The sequence below is a fragment of the Anguilla anguilla genome, chromosome 14 (genome assembly GCF_013347855.1).
Source record: "Anguilla anguilla isolate fAngAng1 chromosome 14, fAngAng1.pri, whole genome shotgun sequence".
NCBI lineage: Eukaryota > Metazoa > Chordata > Actinopteri > Anguilliformes > Anguillidae > Anguilla > Anguilla anguilla.
The window spans coordinates 18,547,423-18,564,737 of record NC_049214.1 but is presented as its reverse complement, the minus strand read 5'-3'; the positions used below and the strand labels follow the sequence as shown (position 1 = coordinate 18,564,737).

The 17,315-nt window shown below is 47.8% G+C and overlaps 1 protein-coding gene across 6 annotated transcripts in view; it reads right to left on the bottom strand.

Moving 5' to 3' along the window:
* Positions 1–578: 578 nt before the first annotated feature.
* The window catches only part of sh2d3ca (SH2 domain containing 3Ca), a 39,620-nt gene continuing 22,883 nt past the window's right edge, over positions 579–17,315 (bottom strand). For 4 of the 6 annotated variants that reach the window (XM_035391023.1, XM_035391027.1, XM_035391026.1 and 1 more), the window contains 9 exons: positions 12,846–12,974; positions 8,167–8,594; positions 6,964–7,088; positions 6,044–6,528; positions 5,149–5,264; positions 4,718–4,889; positions 4,492–4,603; positions 4,151–4,357; positions 579–3,520 (listed from right to left, as the gene is read on the bottom strand). In XM_035391023.1, the coding sequence (XP_035246914.1) occupies positions 3,345–3,520; positions 4,151–4,357; positions 4,492–4,603; positions 4,718–4,889; positions 5,149–5,264; positions 6,044–6,528; positions 6,964–7,088; positions 8,167–8,594; positions 12,846–12,974 (1,950 nt within the window). In that variant the 3' untranslated portion in view covers positions 579–3,344. Of the gene's footprint in view, positions 3,521–4,150; positions 4,358–4,491; positions 4,604–4,717; positions 4,890–5,148; positions 5,265–6,043; positions 6,529–6,963; positions 7,089–8,166; positions 8,595–12,845; positions 12,975–15,598; positions 15,653–17,315 lie in introns of all 6 variants that reach the window. The other 2 variants (XM_035391022.1, XM_035391024.1) reach the window with 1 other exon arrangement.

Sequence of the window (17,315 nt, the reverse complement as noted above, 5' to 3'; positions counted from 1 at the left end):
TATTTAATTTTGCACTAAATAGTTGTGGTACCAATTACAATCTCAGTCGATGTGCATCATAGCCTGAGGCAGCAATACGTGCCTGAACTGGTAGGGACCGCTTGTCTTGAAGCCTATGGTGTGAACTACCAATAGCTGCTCGGACCCTGATTCCTTTAAATGTGACATTTTCATGTCAGTGGTGGAATCAAACATCACTAGTCAGTGTAATCAGTTACACAACAACATGTAGAAGTTTAGAGTCCTGCTTACCGGTGAAGAGAAAGTGAGGTGTCTGTATGTTTCCCTCATATGAAACAGATTTATGCAAGGCAGTTTTATAACTGGACGTATACACTTTCCAAAGGCAAGACGTTTGCACCTGGCACAACTCAACTGGCTTTGAATATTACACAATCTAATCTGATTTTCTATGTCATAATTCCACAACCAAATTGAAAATGATAGGAAGGGAATTAAGTTAATGTCATTTAAATGTATGGACATGAAAAACAAAATATTATATGGGCAAAAAAATCAACAAGATCTCAGTCTCATGAAACCAACAAAAAAATAAATAAATAAATCACACACTGGAATAAGGCATCCACTCATGGACACAAGCTTACTATATTTTATTTCTTGGAAAAACAATTGAAAAAAATATGACATATGTACATAAGAAACTCATGTGATCATGTATTGGTTTTGTCATTTTTTTGTTTACAAGTACGAAATTATTCAGTAATGACTATATACAACAGGAAATAAGCACTCAGAATTCTGTACAACAAAAAGTGAAGCTAAGAATATTATCCTCTTCTAGACCAGCAATTTTTGCTTCAAAACACTCCCAGAGACCGGTCTTGTCGGTCTCTGTCGCTGCATGGACACACACTAAAAGGGCTGTGAGCAAACGTCAGACACGTGAGGGTGTGTTGGACATCCAGCTGAGACAGTCAGACAGTGATGGAGGAGTTCTCCCATAATGCCCAGTTACATAATGAAATCCATCAGGGAGAGACAGAGCTGCTTGCAGAGGCTGGCGATACAGAAGCCTGTGCTGTTCTCATGTTCTATTGCTACAACTGCAGCCAGGCCACAACCCGTCCAGACTAACAACCAACAGTAAAAACGAGAGGCACCCCAACACAGCTAAAATTAAAGCGAAGAAGATCCATGTCACATATTTGTTTTTTTCAAACAAATTACTCAACAGAAATAATAAACTGAATTCCTGAAATTTTGGACTGATCTTTTTATAAAAAGCTCCACATTTGTGAACATGGCTTTTCAATTCCAGAAGTAAATCAGGAAATAGGGACTGCTAAAGACAATTTGGCTGAAATCATTTCTTGAAATTGTGGATAAAAGGTGACAAGAACTGTTGGTAAAAAACTGTTGGTCCTGTTGCATTCGTAGCAAGAAAATGCAGTCTTTGTCTCAGCTGAACTCCTGAGTTCCACAAACAGGGGCATTGTGGGTACAGGCTCACCTGTGCAAACCTGTAGGACTGGATACCCATGCAGCTGGAATGGATCTTAGCAATGGTGTATAAAATGGATGTTTGGTGATAAAGCATATACGGTATGTGTTAATATCTTTGTTTTAAAAATCCTTAAAATATCAACTGCTAAAACAGTCATGTTTCAATATGCACATTCACATTAAGATCAGGGAAACAGAGACAAAACCTTTGAGAGGAGAATATTGTTTTGAGTGGTGAAGAGTGAGTGACACTGTAGCCAGACATTGTACCCACCATTCTAAAAATGCTCCCCCGCTTCACCGCAGGAATAAACCACTGATGTTTTAACAAACCATTTACCACCGGCATTTTCGCCACAAGTGAACGGTCTGTATTATGCACCAATCACTGTGTCAGTGACCACCGCTGTCTGGGAAAGCAAATGTGCAGTGTGAAATGCATGCCCTGTCATTCTGTAGGCTAACTAACTGCATGACCAGTCCCAGAAACAAACTACACACAAAAAAACTCATTCACAGATCAATTCAACTCATCTCAATTCAGCCTGGGGGAAAAAAAGAAAAACACTTACACAATTTCAGCAAGAATCATATTAACCTGGACACCACGGCAACAGCAAAATCTCACACAAAAAAACAACAGCTCTTGGGGTTGGAATTTAGTGAGGATTGGACGACGTCCAAAAAACAAATGTGCTTGCAAATGGGATTGCAACGGAACAAATTAAATACTTTAAACTGTACAGTCATTTACACGCAAGCTAGAGTGCTCATTATCATGCTAGCAGTAGCTTCTCTTGCAGTCTTGAGGAAACGTGTTGGCGGGAGGGTGATCTGAGGAATCACGACACCAGCAACATTCAGTTGTGCAATTCCCTGTTCTTCCATGCTGTTTATACAGTGGGAAACTGGGACAGGGCCGGGCTGAAAAGAACAGATTTGGGCTGAGGCTTGTTCGTTTGGATAGAAATGTGTGAGAAGTGGAATACTGCGGGAAACAAGCCGGGAGACCTGAGGACGAGGGGGCGAGCGAATGCGGAGCGTCTGTGAAGCGGGGTCCCCGTAAGGCTCGAGGGGACAAGACAATCGCCACGCTCTGGAGCCGAGAGAGTGAGGACGATGACGGAGCATGTGCAGGAAGCACACACCGTCCTGTGGCATTGGTTTGGCAACATACATTCAAACATTTTCCAGTCTGTGTGTGAGAGATGTGGTTAAGCGGCAGGGCGCGGCACGGCACGGCGCGGCGCGGCTCGGACCGCGGGCTGACCTTCCCTGGCACTGTCGTGGGCGAAGCAGCACGGTGAACGTGGCCTGTGAACGTGCCCGTGACCGTGCGCTCCTGGGACAGAGCAGCGCCGTCTCTCCGTTCAAGCTGAGATGATGATTCCGCAGCCGTGAGTTCTATTGATTGTTTCAGAAGTGCTTGACATAGCAGCAGGTGAAACTGGGGGGGGGGGGGGCAGCGACACCGCAGGAGTGCGCAGGTAAGTGGAGGAAACAGGGAGGGCGTGGCTAATCAGGGGCCGCAGGCCGAGAGCGTGACGGTGATCCTGTCACCACGACGACAGGGAGTGACCGGTGGATGGATCTGAAAGACGCTCGATGGCAGACATATTTACACTCCTCCCGGGCTCTTTCTGCAGGGCAGGTAACGGACCTCCTCCGTTCAGGTTCCTCTGGAGTCACGCGGCACCTCCTCTCCCGTCTCCTCCTGGCAGGGTGGCCGCTAGGCGAGAGGGTCTGTTCAGCCCCGCCCCTAGTGCCTATTACCAGTCCAAAGCTGCTCTCTCCTTTCTCAGCGCTGCGTGCGTCATCTGAGCGCCGCCGCCCCGTTCTCTCTCGCTCGTCCCACCCGCGCAGGGCGGGGGCGGGCGCTATAGTTCGCTCTGCCGGATGGGGGGCTCCAGCTTGTTGGACAGGGCCGTCAGAACCTTGTCGAACTTCTCGTAGCGCTCGGCCTGGCTCCCCTCTGCTCCCCGGCTGCCCCACAGCAGACGCATCTGGAACTCGGTGTGGAAGAGCTCCAGCACCTCCTCCCTCTCCTGGAAGTCTGCAGGGACACAGGACCGCGCTGAGTGTGGAAACATGGCTGCCCAGCACTCTTACATTTTAACAGCACTGACATTACACTGCAGTGCGTACATTAGCTTCCTTTCTCAACAGTGGCTTTACATCGATCCAGCCATTCATTTATCCTCTATTTCACACAATGTTTATTGCCTTAAGTTGATTTAGATAATTTTTATTTCAAATTATGTAATTATTCTGAATTAGTTTTTAAAATATAACAATGTTAAATTTAATTGTTCTGGAAGTATTCTTCAATGGTTTTCTGCTTTAAAATAATGATGTCAGCAATAACCAGTCTCGGTCTTTAAATCACAACTGAAAACATACTTTTTTAAGGTCTTTCATTGAGCTTTGTTTTGTTTATATTTTTGTTTTATTTCTTTTTAGCTATATTTTTGTGCTTATGCTGTTTTATTGATTTACTGTATTTTACTTTTTTGGGGGGGATTATAATATTGTATCATGTATGATATATGATATACTGTTTTAATTGTATATTTCTGTTTATATTATATTACTTTGTTTCTGTAAAGCACTTTGTTTTGCAGCCATAGATGAAAGGTGCATTATAAATTAAGTTAGTTATTATCATAACCCCCCACCCCCTTACCCTGTAGCTTGGTCTCTGCATTGGTGCGGTAGATCCCCCCGTGGTGTGCAATGGTACGTGCTGCCTCCAGGTGACTCATCACCACGTCAACCCCCGACTCCATACTCTCCCATGGCTCCACCCCCTCGCCAATGGCCACACCCCTCTCCAGCAGCGACAGCAGTGGCACCACATGTGGGAAGGAAGTGTTTGACAGCACACAGCTCTCTGCGACAGAGAAAGAGATCGAGAAACATAGACGGGGAGACGGATGAGAGCTTCCATTTTGTACACAGAACAGCCTGAATGCAGTGAGTCTTCCTCAAATGTGACTCATCGCAGGACAAAAGACAATGCGCCACCTTGTCCGTCGTTCATGGTCTTCATGAAGGGCTTCAGCTTCTTCTCGTACAAGATGGCACCCTCCGTGTGTCTCTGACGCAGCGTCATCCAGGTCTGCTCCAGCCGAGAGATCTGCGAGAGAGCAGAAGCACACCAGCCGCTTATTACCGGCTCTGTACGTTACTATGACCACCACCCCTGCACCCTCTCCATTCTCCCAGCATTCCCTCAGGAGGCGGGGCCTACCTGCGGCAGCTCCAGAGCCCTCATGACGGCGGCGAATCCAAACATGTTGCCGAGGTTGCTCTTGAGTTCGGCCGCCAGCTGGATGGTCTTGTGCAGCAGGGCGGCCCTCTCCTCTGTGCTGCCTGTACAGCCCAGCAGGTCCACGGCCATCATGATGGACATGGTGTAAAACCTGGAGGCGGAGCCAAGGGGGCGGAGTGTTACGGCTGGGCCCAGGTGACATCACAAGGGACTTTCTGACACTGGCTGACTTGGGGCAGGTGACATCATGGCGGGTGTAACCTGACACTAATCATCAACATTACAGCAAAAGTACGTATTCTTAGACATGAGTAATACAGTGCATATGATTCCCTTCATCGGAGAGGAAAGCAGTGAGCTGCAGGGAGAGAGTGCTGTGCTGGATTAATGCTGCATCCCCCACCGCTCACCTTTCCAGCAGGTCCAGACGGAGCTGGTGTCCGTGCGGCAGAGTCAGCAGCTCCAGCCCAGAGCCAACTCCCATCATCCTCTGCATCTCCTTGGTAACACCCAGTATCCTAGCAACCTGCGGACCACACGGGGAGGACAGGTTGAGCCGTTTTTCTCCGGCGGTCACCGCGAAGACCGGTTAATTGGCTTTTAATTTGCGCTCTGTCAAATAATTATGGCAATAAATACTGGCGTGTACGGCGTGTCATCTGCGGCATTAGCTGCAGCCGCCCGCGCCGGCCGCCTCCGCTTCGGGAGGTAATTGAGTGGAGCTGTGCGATGCAGCTGCCGCTCTGACACCCGAGAGTTACCGCCACCGTCACGTGGCGGCATCCATCAGAGCGCCGCTCCTCTGCGACCCGGCGGAGGTCAGGGGTGGCCCCACAATTCCCCATCAATAAAAGCAGAAACGCACAGAGGCCTCATTTGGAGCGATCGGCGCTACGCTTTGCAGCGGCTCTGTGAAATCCCCTCGTACCTGCAGCGCAGCCGCTGTAGCTTAAATATCTGGGTCAGTAGAGGTGCGTTTCCAGGAGGTTCTGCGATGGGCTGCCGCTCCAGCCCAACACGGTTCACGCTCCAACAATACGCAACACAGCCTTGTTAATGTCAGCCACTGTAAGCTAATAGGCCTCGGATGTCCGGGCGAGGGTCGATCGGTATTGAATCAGCGAAACTGTTTTCGCCACAGAACAGATTCGACAATCTTGTTAGAGCAGATTGTCTTTGGCAAGGATTACAGGAGGTGCACGAGTGTGTGTGTGTGTGTGTGTGTGTGTGTGTCTGAGCACGTGCGTCTGCGCTGGTAATGTGATGCGGAGCTCCCGGGGGGCTGCTTCCAGCTCAGGGCCTTACCGTGCAGTCAGCCTTGGTCATGTGCTTGGCGGCGGTCTTAGCGTCCACTTCAGCCAGCAGCTCCTTCACCCTCTTCAGGATGCTCATCTCCAGGGGCTTGTTCTCCGCGGGCATCAGCGGAGACTGGTACGTCCCGGGCCTGAAGGAGGAGGCGGTCTCCACCAGGGGGGTCACGAAAACCTCCCCGCCGTCCTCCCTGCCCGGGGGCGCGCCCCGCCCCTCCTCCGCGCGGAGGCGCTCCACGTAGCTCTTGGCGGGCGTGGCCGGGGCCGGGGCGGGGTTGGGGCCCAGCTCGCAGTAGCTGCCCCCGGCCCCCTCAGGGTAGCCATGCGCTGGGGTGGAGCGGGCGCTGGGGTTCAGTTCGGAGAAGGGCACGTTGTTATTGGACGAGGGACTGAGCTGCGGCTCGCTGGAGCGTCGGAGGACTGGAGAGGAGGGGATCACACTCAACACCCGCCCCCCTGAAGGGCTGCGATGCCGGGTGACTGAACACACAAACACACACACATACACACACACACACACACACACACACACACACACGCATACACGCATACACGCACATGCACACATACACACGCACGCACGCACGCACGCACGCACGCACGCATACACACACACATACACACACACACACACAAACACCCGCACGCATACACACACACACACGCACACGCAGGCACAGACAGGTACACAAACACATAATGATAACTTGTTAGATCCAGCATCTTTCATATAAAAATATTTATTTAACTTGTACAAGTCAACTTAAAATAGGTGCTTGTCTACTCAATCACAACATGCATAATTCTGTCTGAAGGAAGGGATGAAAGACAGTCGAGAGGGTTTCAGTTGTGGTAAATATATTTAGGTAATGCCGAACTGCATGTTTGTGTGAAGCGTGTAGATAAGTGACTCACTGGAGCTATATGCTGGAGAGAGAGGAGTCTCTCCTACTGGAGACAGGGGGCAGCGGAACTCCTGAATCTGATCCATGCTGAGGGCACAGTTCCTCATCGCCTCCTTGTGGTGAACAGTGGAAGGGCTGTGAACACACCACACATACATCAGTCAACAAGAACACAATATACTCTGCATTCTTCACTGCTATTTTACACTCATACTACTCTAATACCCTTGAATGAATCAATTCTAACAACAAATTTTTTTAAATTTTTATTATTATAAAAAAAAACAATTGTGACTGCCCTATTGAATAATTGTATTTCAGCTATTACAAACCACTCAACCCTACCAAAAGTGCAATTTACTTCCAGGTGACTATAAGGGGAATTTTGCGGGGAGGGGAGGGGGGGCTTGAGGTGTGCACACAGGCATGCTTTGGGTAGAGAGCAGTGTACAGTCAGGGGAACAGTGACACAGTGATCCATGCTGGACTATCACGTCTCAGTGAATCAGCAGAAGGCCTGTAGGTGAGGGACCCGTGCTTTTCACAACACTGATGTGCCAGACCCAAGCAGGCTCACAGCACCTGTGCCCCAGGGCCACCTCCAGACCTGTCCACGGCAGTGACTCTGCTGCTCCGCTCACCTCCACGTCACTGAGCACACAAGACTCCCTATGTGAACAAGAAGCACCTATAACGCCCTCACACACTCCCATTCCCTGTGCTCTCAGGCCCATCCTGGAACTCAGAGAACCTTCACACGAGGCCCTTGCTAAATCAGCAGTGCGTGATCCCGGCTCCATTTTGGAAACGGCAGTACTGTGGAGTGCAGCATGTTCAGCTTGCATTAACATGGGAAATACCTCCCTTCAAATTGGCTGTGGGCTCAGCACTTTCATAGTGTTAAAAAGACTGATGATAAGAATGCAAGGAGTGCATTTATTTTTGGCACTCCGTATGGCAAATTAAATCAGAATCAGAAATGCACTCATTCACACCTGAAACACACCCTTCACACCAGAAAACTCAGCCAGGGAAGGCAAGAATGATTTTTTTTGTTAAGCAATGCACTAATGCAGCAGCGCCTCACAACAGAATGTATTGCTGTGGGCTTTGGGGACTCTGCTGGGCCCAGCCTGAGCCCTCTGTAATGACATCAGCTTGCGCCTCGCAGCCGCAGCCGAGGGCCGGGAGCTCATCTGGCCGTGCGGCTCACCTGTGAGGCATCATCTTCTCCGCGGTCAGCCCGTCCGTCATGGTGACGCTCCGCCTCTTGATGTAAGCTCCCCTGTGACAGGTCGGCGAGTGGACGAGGCCGTGCCTGCCGTTGGCCAGGGCGAAGGTGGCCTCCAGGTAGCGCAGGGGGAGCGTGCGGTTGATGGGGCAGTAGATCTGAGCGCCGCTCTGCTGCGAGACCGGCCGCCGGTTGCTCACGTAGAAGCGGACGAGGGCGGGGACCGAGTCGAAGCTCTCGCGCTCCAGCACGTACTGGACCCGCGACTCGGTGGACTTCACCAGGACCTTGCTGATCTTGAAGTGCAGCACCTCGTGGGTCCAGCGGCTGGTCAGCACGTAGTCGCCCGCGCTGGTGAGCGAGTCGCGGATCAGGAAGTCCCCGTTCCGCAGCACCAGCGTCTCCGACACCTGCGAACCAGCGACAGGGTCAGGCGGTCAGGCCGCGCGCCTCACAAGTTCCGCAAAACTCACAGAGAGCGACATTCAGTCACCTGCTCCAACCAACATCTGCTCTCTGCCTGAGTGACTGCTGATAACTGCACAGAACTACTGCTTCCTTAAGATACCACTGGAGAAGCGTTTTCCATTGTAAAGAGCCCGGTAAAGGGGTTTACAGTGCAAATCCAGAATTCAATCCCCTCTGTACCATTTGCTCATCTCCCAGCACAACAAAATGTTTTTAAAATGAGTTACACACTTACACAACTGACTCTGAATAACTGCATCAGTCAGCAAGTACAGTACCAACTCAGTTATTAATGTATTCACTGTTGCTGCATAGCTGTGTGGAAAAAGACCACACAACTGAGATCGGGTGTCTACATACATTTCAAAGAATCTGTATGTGAATCTATGTATTAACTAATAGATAAATTCACATATATAAGTATAGATAAGTGTACTTGAGGCATTTTGTGAGGTGGTAGCAGTTATAAAAAGGGAACTGTGGACTGAGGCCAAGGTAAACTAAACCAAATCTTATTTTAAACCAGTGACAACACAGAAGCTGGTATTTAAGCTTGTGGAGCTATAATTAGATCAGTTTGCTCTGAGCTTTAGCATGTTTAACAGAATATGGCCGTGCATCCCAAAGCAGTTTAGTTAGAGAAAAAACGGCAAATGCAAAAATCAAAAAAGACAAAGATGAACTAACAGAACAGTGCACTAGGAAAAGGCTTACAGTGACACAGCTGACCCAGAAACAACCTGAAATAAAACTATTTCATTGTACTCTTTCAGAAGATCAAATCACCATTTAAAATCAACCAGGAGTCTTGCAGATGACCATTACAAGATAAAGCGCTATGGCTAATCAATTTTATGTTTTTACATGTACAGCGTATCTACTGAACTATCTTATAACGAGTACAGTACAGTGTTGCTGAGATTTTGAGAAGGTTGTTATGAGGGGGAAATTTTTACTGAATGATGCCAGCTGGATTATGCTGGATTAAATTCAATTCCATCCTAATTCCATCCATTATTCATTTTAATATAGCTTTTCATTTTTAGCACTGCATTCACATAGGTATACTACGATACAATAAACACCTTCAGAGAAGGAGCTGAAAACCAGAAGCCATTGTTTCCTCTGGGGAAACAAAGAACCACATAAAAAAGCTATTCTGACTCGGCAGCTAACCAGTTCAGCTCGGTGTACTGCTTAGCCCACACACTGGGGCTATTTCCTAAATGCATTTGGGGCTGCGCATGATGGGAGAAAAACATCAGAAATTTCGATGCTGGGACTCATTTGTGGGTTGAGCTCACCGCAGCAGGTGGCCACAGGGGGACAGGAAATGGTCGTTGTCCGCTGCTACCATTAGCTAGTTTGAAAGCGTACTAGAAGCGTGGCATAATGTCAGCTTGCAGTAAATTCACCTAGTCAGCAAGGCTAGAACACTTACTGAGCATTAGTGGAACTAATGAAACATTAGTGGATTCTAAATGCCTTTTGAACCTTCAGCTAACAATGATCAGCAGTGAATTAAAGCCATTTCAGAAACCACCTGCAGATTAAAGAACCAGAATCAGAGCAAGGGTAAAGAACCAGTTTCCAAATATTTGTGAGCAATACTAAGTCTGAACACAACCAGAGTATAAAATCCAAAGCCATGTTTAAACCCTTAGCACAGCACAAAAATATGTGTCTAGAAGTATGAAGTATTGGTCTGAAGTTCCTCTATTCACCAGTGGGAGGAGCTGTTACTGCAAATCAGAAGAGCCTGCCTAGTTTCCCACAGCCAGGGGAACAGAACAGGGTCTTAATGAGGAGGACCAGGGGTTCCCTCTCCTCTGTGCAAGGAGCATGAATTCATTATACTAATGTGAAGCTGAAGCCTCACGGGGGGGGGGGGGATGAAGCCAACAGAGCCTCGGGACGAGACCCAGGCCGTCTCTCGGCCTGATGCTGGGGTGGAGGAATAGCAAGTGTGCCCAGGCACAGACCTGTGACGGGGAATTATACACAGGAAATAACTACTCTGGAGTCCATCTAGAGAAGTGGTAAAACAATCAAACATTCAATGTTTCTCTGTGAAATGTAAGTTACGTGGTTAAGCTGGTGAATTTCAAGTAAGATCGTTTGTTGACTTGATTTCCTGCCTTCACGCAGGTTGCCTGTGCACTCTCGCTGTTACAGTTGTGAAAGTACCTCACACCACAGCAGACCAAGATTTATAAGAAGTGAGGGAAGAACGCTTCACCATTACAGTAACTCAAATGCATGCTCACACTTAAAAAATGCTTACGGTTAGGTTTCCTGTAGCTAGGCAGTTATTACTCAAAGAAGCACCTGAGCTCCTGAGCATGGCTATGACCAATCTATGTAGTTAGCTAGCCTACATATGCATAATCTGTAGCCTAACCTATGCATCACACAACCTACATTGGTGTTTGTTAGTCAAGTCTGAATAATTGGTCTTATTAATCATTGATAAATATCTGTATAAATGACAAAGCCGTGTTTCCAATAGTATCACAATCAGGGCCTAATGATTAATGAGTTTAAATATGTGTAATAAAAACAAAAGCAAGGAACATAAGCAGATTCTAAAAAAGGGGGGGCATCATTAAAGGGACCCTACAGTAAAACTTTTGTTTCTTTTCATATTAAATAATGTACAGTCAATGCTCACATACTCACATGTTTTAGGCTCAAAGGGGTAAAAAGTAAAAAAAAAAAAGAAACGTTAAAAAAAACTGGAGCAGTCACATTGTGTAAAAAGCGAAAAATGTTTCAAAACAGTACTGCTGATCCTGACAAAAAGGCTGAACTAACACAAGGGCAAGAGGGTCAGAGCTGACTTCGTCAAGCATCTTCCGAAAAATAACATAATAACATTATGCATGCAATAATAAAACAGAACAAAGAATAACATTTACATAATAATATGCCTATCTGCTTAATGCATATTAATATTGACTACTTCTTCTGCATTGTTATTGATTTTATTAATGGAACCCTGGCTTCATTATCCCACTTGTTTGTACTTTGACAGAAACTGAAGAAGCAATATTTCTTTTTCAGGGGCATTACAGAATTGTTGAAAGGTGATCCTTGGAGCTCAAACATAGTTTTCCTGCTAGTACTGAAAAGCAAAAATACGACTAAAAATACATATTAAAAAACCATTTATGGCACTACCATACTTAGTATTTAGACAAATGAAAGCTTCATAGACTGCAGGAGTTACCTCCTGAAGAGAGAGAGAGGGGAATGCATTTTATTATAGTCACTGCTTCAGGGTAATAACAGCATGTGAGATTTTGTAATGGCAAGGAGGAACATTTTGTGATAGCAGTGCCATTTTACACTGCAAGTGACTATCTTGTATGATGTCTGTGACATCAGCTGCTCATCCAGTAATAATATGGAGAGATAAAGCAGGTAATTTTCCTGTCCTGGGTTTCCTCTGTCAGCTAGCTAGCTGATTCTCCTTGTAATCTCCCCAGATTGCTCGCCTAACCAGAAAGAATGATGGGTATGGAAAATGAATGTCTGAATGTCTAAATATGTTAAATATGCTAAATATACTATTTAAAAACTGGAAACTCTACGAGATACATAGTAATATGTTAAGATACCGAATCTTAAAATTTCACAGGATTTAAATTGATATGTGTACCTTTCCAATTGCCCTTTGAAAAACAAAGTATTTGTTTTAATTATGCAACATCTTATAGAAATTGTATAGCCCTAAGAGAGTGATATATATTCCTGTTTAGTTCAGATCTAATAATGTGCCACAGATATCTTTGGTGATGTGCTGGTTTTCCACCCTCCCTTTACCTGGGAGTCAGGTGTGAAGACAGTCTGGCCAGCAAGCCAAGAGACCCCAGCAATGAACACTGCCATTCACGGTGACTGAATCCCACCCATACATCCTTTGGGGGCTGCCGGCCACAGTCGGCACTGGCACAGGCACAGGCCAGATTCGATCTGAGACCACGGTGCTCGCTCACTTTCCGCAGGCAGTGCATTTACCGAGTGAGCCACCCAGCAGCCCATACAAAAGTGAAAAAATCAGTAGTTGTTTGGCAGGATAGATAATCACCAGGCAAAAAATTTGTCAGTTGACTTGAAGATTCCACACACAGTTTCTGTGTGTGTGAGTGTGTGTGTACACATTTATGTGATTGGACACAGCAGAAACTGACCTCTCTGGGGATGTGGCCATGGTACCAGCCATGACTGCGTATGTCACTGCTGCTCAGCTTCAGCTCCTCCTCCAGCTCCTTCCGAAGCTTCTCAGGTGGGGAGTCCAGCAGGTACTTCTCCTTGGAGAACTGAGGGATTCAATGAAACATGCGTGAGTAAGACGCACAGGCTCCTTAATGTTATACCACTGCGTTTTAAAGCCATTCACAGTTTAATTTATATTAAAAACGGCTCAGATTGCATGATTCTTACTGTATACTGTAAGTCATTGAACACCAAAAGAGATAAAGTTATAACAATAAGCATAATATGTTATTCACACTGAAATGTACCTGGCATTAATGCCATGAAAAGCTAACTACCTATTACCGCATCACCACCTACTGAGTGGACATTTAGAGGAAAGACAGACATAAGAAAAGCAGAAGATACTAGAACACACACATATACAGTATGTGAGGTATCTTCAGGACCTGCCTGTAACCAGCCATCTTTTAATCACTAATCCTATACAGCAACATAAACCAAGGACCCACATTTGTGTACAGCTTTTAGACAAATCCTACCGATTAGTCTGAGAACTATCTGACATCTGTCCTGCCCTGGTCGGCCTTGCTCTTGGCATAGAGAAGCAACAGATGATTCGAAGCTAATCAGCGGTTTGAGAAGATCCCTCATTGAACGTAGCAGTAATGGAGTTCACAGCATTAGAGACATCAACACCGAGGGTCAAAAGGCCAAAGGCTAAGACCTTATCTGAGACCAAGACCCTTTGATATGGAACCCAATATGAAGCGACACACCACTGTTCCCGATACGTCTGCGCACCAGCGCAAAAGAACAAGGGCCAGTCTGAGATAAAGATCAGTGGGGTTTTATTTGGGTCGAGGCCAAATCTATTTTTCGAAACAGAGGCCAAGGCTGAGCCTGAGGACGGCCTTGTGGGAAATGAGCAGGTTGTGAGCGGGAGGTTAAGGAGTGCGGAGACCCCGCCGGGCCGGTGTCTGGCTCCCAGAGAGCGTGTAAGCAGGGCGGGAGGAGGGGGATCAATGGCCGGGCCGCGGGTCACTCTGCACCGCTCGCTCCTCTCCACTGCAAGGGCACATTGATTAAGTCCGGGCCTCGCTCTGCTCCTCGGGGGGGGGTGGGGGATGATACTGCGGCGGCCGCCGCTGCCCGGATCGTGTTCGACGCGCGCGTAGCCTGACAGCCGCGTGTAACAGAGCCACGTCCGGACGGCGACTGGAGCTATCGCGTTCTCCTGGCTCCTCAGAGTAGGTCACACGGGAGGACGTTCATGCCTGTTCCCCCACACCTGGGCAGGGCCGACGTGCCCAGACTGAGCCCCAGTTCCGTGGCGGAATTCAAGCACACAAATTGCCAGCAGAGGGTACAGCGATACTGGTTTGTTTTCCGATAACCTTCACATGAAATACTGAATAGATGACTGCAGACCTCCCTTATACGTATGACACGACAGATGAACAGATAAATCTCTCTATCGTCATGGAGATCAGAGTTAAGCGTGGAAACCGGCACGTAGGCAGTTCTCAAAACACCAAATCTGTCACACATGGGGGAAAACGAAACAAAACCCAGGGCAGTCAGATAATGAATTCAGTTTTGTGAATACCTCATATACTCTGCAGCTCTGTGCACAGGAATCATCCCTTACAAACAGTTTATTGTAATATTAATAATAACTGCATATCCGAATTTGAATCTTTCGTGTTCACATACATGCTGCGTGCAGTCACACATGCTGCTGCATTGCCTCAGAGCAGAACCTGCTCTGTCACTCGGAAGGTAAGGGTCAAAATGAGCATGATAAAGAGGTCAGTGGAGAGTAAGCAGTGATCCAGTGTACTTGCACTGAGAGAGAGGGCCAAACTGACCAGAGTGCCACTTACTTCTATAAATAACCTCACTGAGAACCTACACCCATCTTAAAGATGCGTTGGTGGGGAGAGAGAGAAAGAGCGAGAGATACAGATACAGATACAGAGTGTGTGTGTGTGTGTGTGTGTGTGTGTGAGAGAGAGAGAGAGAGAGAGAGAGGGAAGAGACAGATAAAGAGAGATAGCCATTCACACACCTCCATTATACAAGACTGCAGCCTTGGGAGGTTGCCATGGTAATGCCTCCTGGTGTGTGAGCTGGCCCGGCACCAGCTCAATGTACAAGAGAGTGTTCAGAGTTCCACCAGCCCAGGCCATGCCACAGACCGTTCACACTCTACAACGGCAGAAATCTAGCTATTAACGCATCTATTTATCTTTATGGACCCGTGGGTATTTCTTTTCTGCAGGGCAAGAAACCAACACAACAGTACTAAATTAAGATGCCATTATGTATTTTAAACATACATTCTCACAAGCATTAATTAAACCTCGCACACTCCGACAAGCAACTCACACTCGGTCATAAACCATTTCATAAACAGAAGTCTGCTCCTCAGCAGTAAATCACTACTGCTGGGCAGAACAGTCTGTGTGGTTCACTCTTTGAGCTCCATTCTACACAGACAGAGAGAGAGGGAGAGGGGGGGAGAGAGAGAGAGAGAGAGAGAGAGAGAGGGAGAGGGAGAGACAGAGGGAGAGAGAGAGAAAGAAAGAGAGAGAGAGAGAGAGAGACCATGAGGGACCATGACATCATGGCTCACAGAGGAAACGGTAATGGCAACAACACACAGCTTGGCCATGAATATTAATGAACCGGATACTAAGAGGGATGAATAATGACATAACTGCACCTGATTCTCTCTGAAGACCTCAGTTTCCCCAGCCTCACCCGACCACCTACCTCCCTACATACATACAGAAAACAATTAAATCAATCAGTCACACAGTTAATTTGTCCTTTTATTTAATATACTCTAGTGGTTCTCACAATGAAACTGCTGCAAGGCAATTAGCAGAAATAGCTGCTATAGAAGAGTGACTGCAATATAATTCTTATGAAAGACAAACATACAGATTACCATGAAGAAATTACCAAAGGTGTCAAAATGCAAGCCACACTGCCTCGCATTATTTAATTCCCTTGCCGTTGCCATAGCAATAGCCTCAAACTGAAGAAGCCCCCTCCCCTTTGGCTATGCGGGGGGGATTCCACTTCTGTAGTTCCCCTTTGGGAACCTATTTCCACCTGCAGGACACCCCTCGTTTAGTGTCTTGGATTAGTGTCTAAGCCTCACAGATCCCCCTATCTAGTCTGGGCCTGAACCCCCAGATGCCCTTCATCACCAGCTCTGCTCCTCCCCCACCTCCCCCACTCCACACCCACGCCCCCCCCCACCACCCACCCCAAACCTCCCCCACTCCACACCCACGCCCACCCTCACCCTCACCCCGCGCCAGGGCCTCACCACCACCAGCGGCAGCAGGGCAGCATGCATATTCCGGGAGTTAGAGGCACAGTCTCTCTCCCCCCCCCCCCGGGCATTACTGTGAGACAATGACAGAGCCCTCAGCAGAAAGCCCCCGCTGCTCTGTGCCTCGGTCCCGCCTGGCATATCAGTTCTGAGTGATGTCACATAGGATCATCTCACAGCTCTCGGCCTGCTGCGCGGTGGCTGGCCCATCGCGTGCGCCCAGCCTACCGACCTGCAGGGAGTTCTGACATCACCCTGCCATTTTCACTGCTAATCAGGCCTTTAAATAATAAATATCCAGCGTTCAGGCGTGAGTGTGTGTGTGTGTGCGTGTGTGTGTGCGTGTGTGTGTGTGTGTTATGTGTACAGTATATGTGTGTCTGCATGTGTGTGCATGTGTGTGTGTGTGTGTGTGTGTGTCTCCTCGCTGGGTGGAACTGTACCACTCAATCACTGTCAGGAGTGGAATAATCAGAGGGAGCAATGAACAGGAGGGCTGCCATCCAACCCCAAAAACACACAATCCTCCACATCCACCTCCATCTGCTCTCAAACACAGCCAGCCCCCCAAACCATCAGAGGCTCCCGCAGAGAGAAGCTGAGACGTGCTCGGGTCTAATGGTTCCTGACTACAGCGATTGGGGGGGGGGGGGGGTCCGCTCTTCGTCCCCAGCACTCTCCAGCCCGCGTGAACAGGGCTGACGGAGCCTGGAGGAAGCTCGCGCTCCAGAGAGGAGCATGGGCACAGATCAGAGCAGAGCCCCGCGGCCGCCACACAGAGCTGGAGCAGCGTTAGCTCTCAGGGTCTGACTCCTGCCTCACCCTCATCTCACTCGCAGCCTCCAGGGGGCCAAAGCAAGGAACACGCAGTGCCGAGGAAGAAAGGTAGGACTGCTACTGCAGGTTTGCCCAGTGCATCAGGATGTACTGTAGCCCTTTGCTAAAATGCAGCTTGCCTGACGTCTCAAATAATAGCGGACAGCTGATTTTCTTATGCCGAGACAGAAAGCATTAGCGCTGCAAACTGATGAAACCTTCACAATTAGCTGATAGGATAAAGAGCAAAAATAATTGTGTGAAGAATAGAACAAAAAAA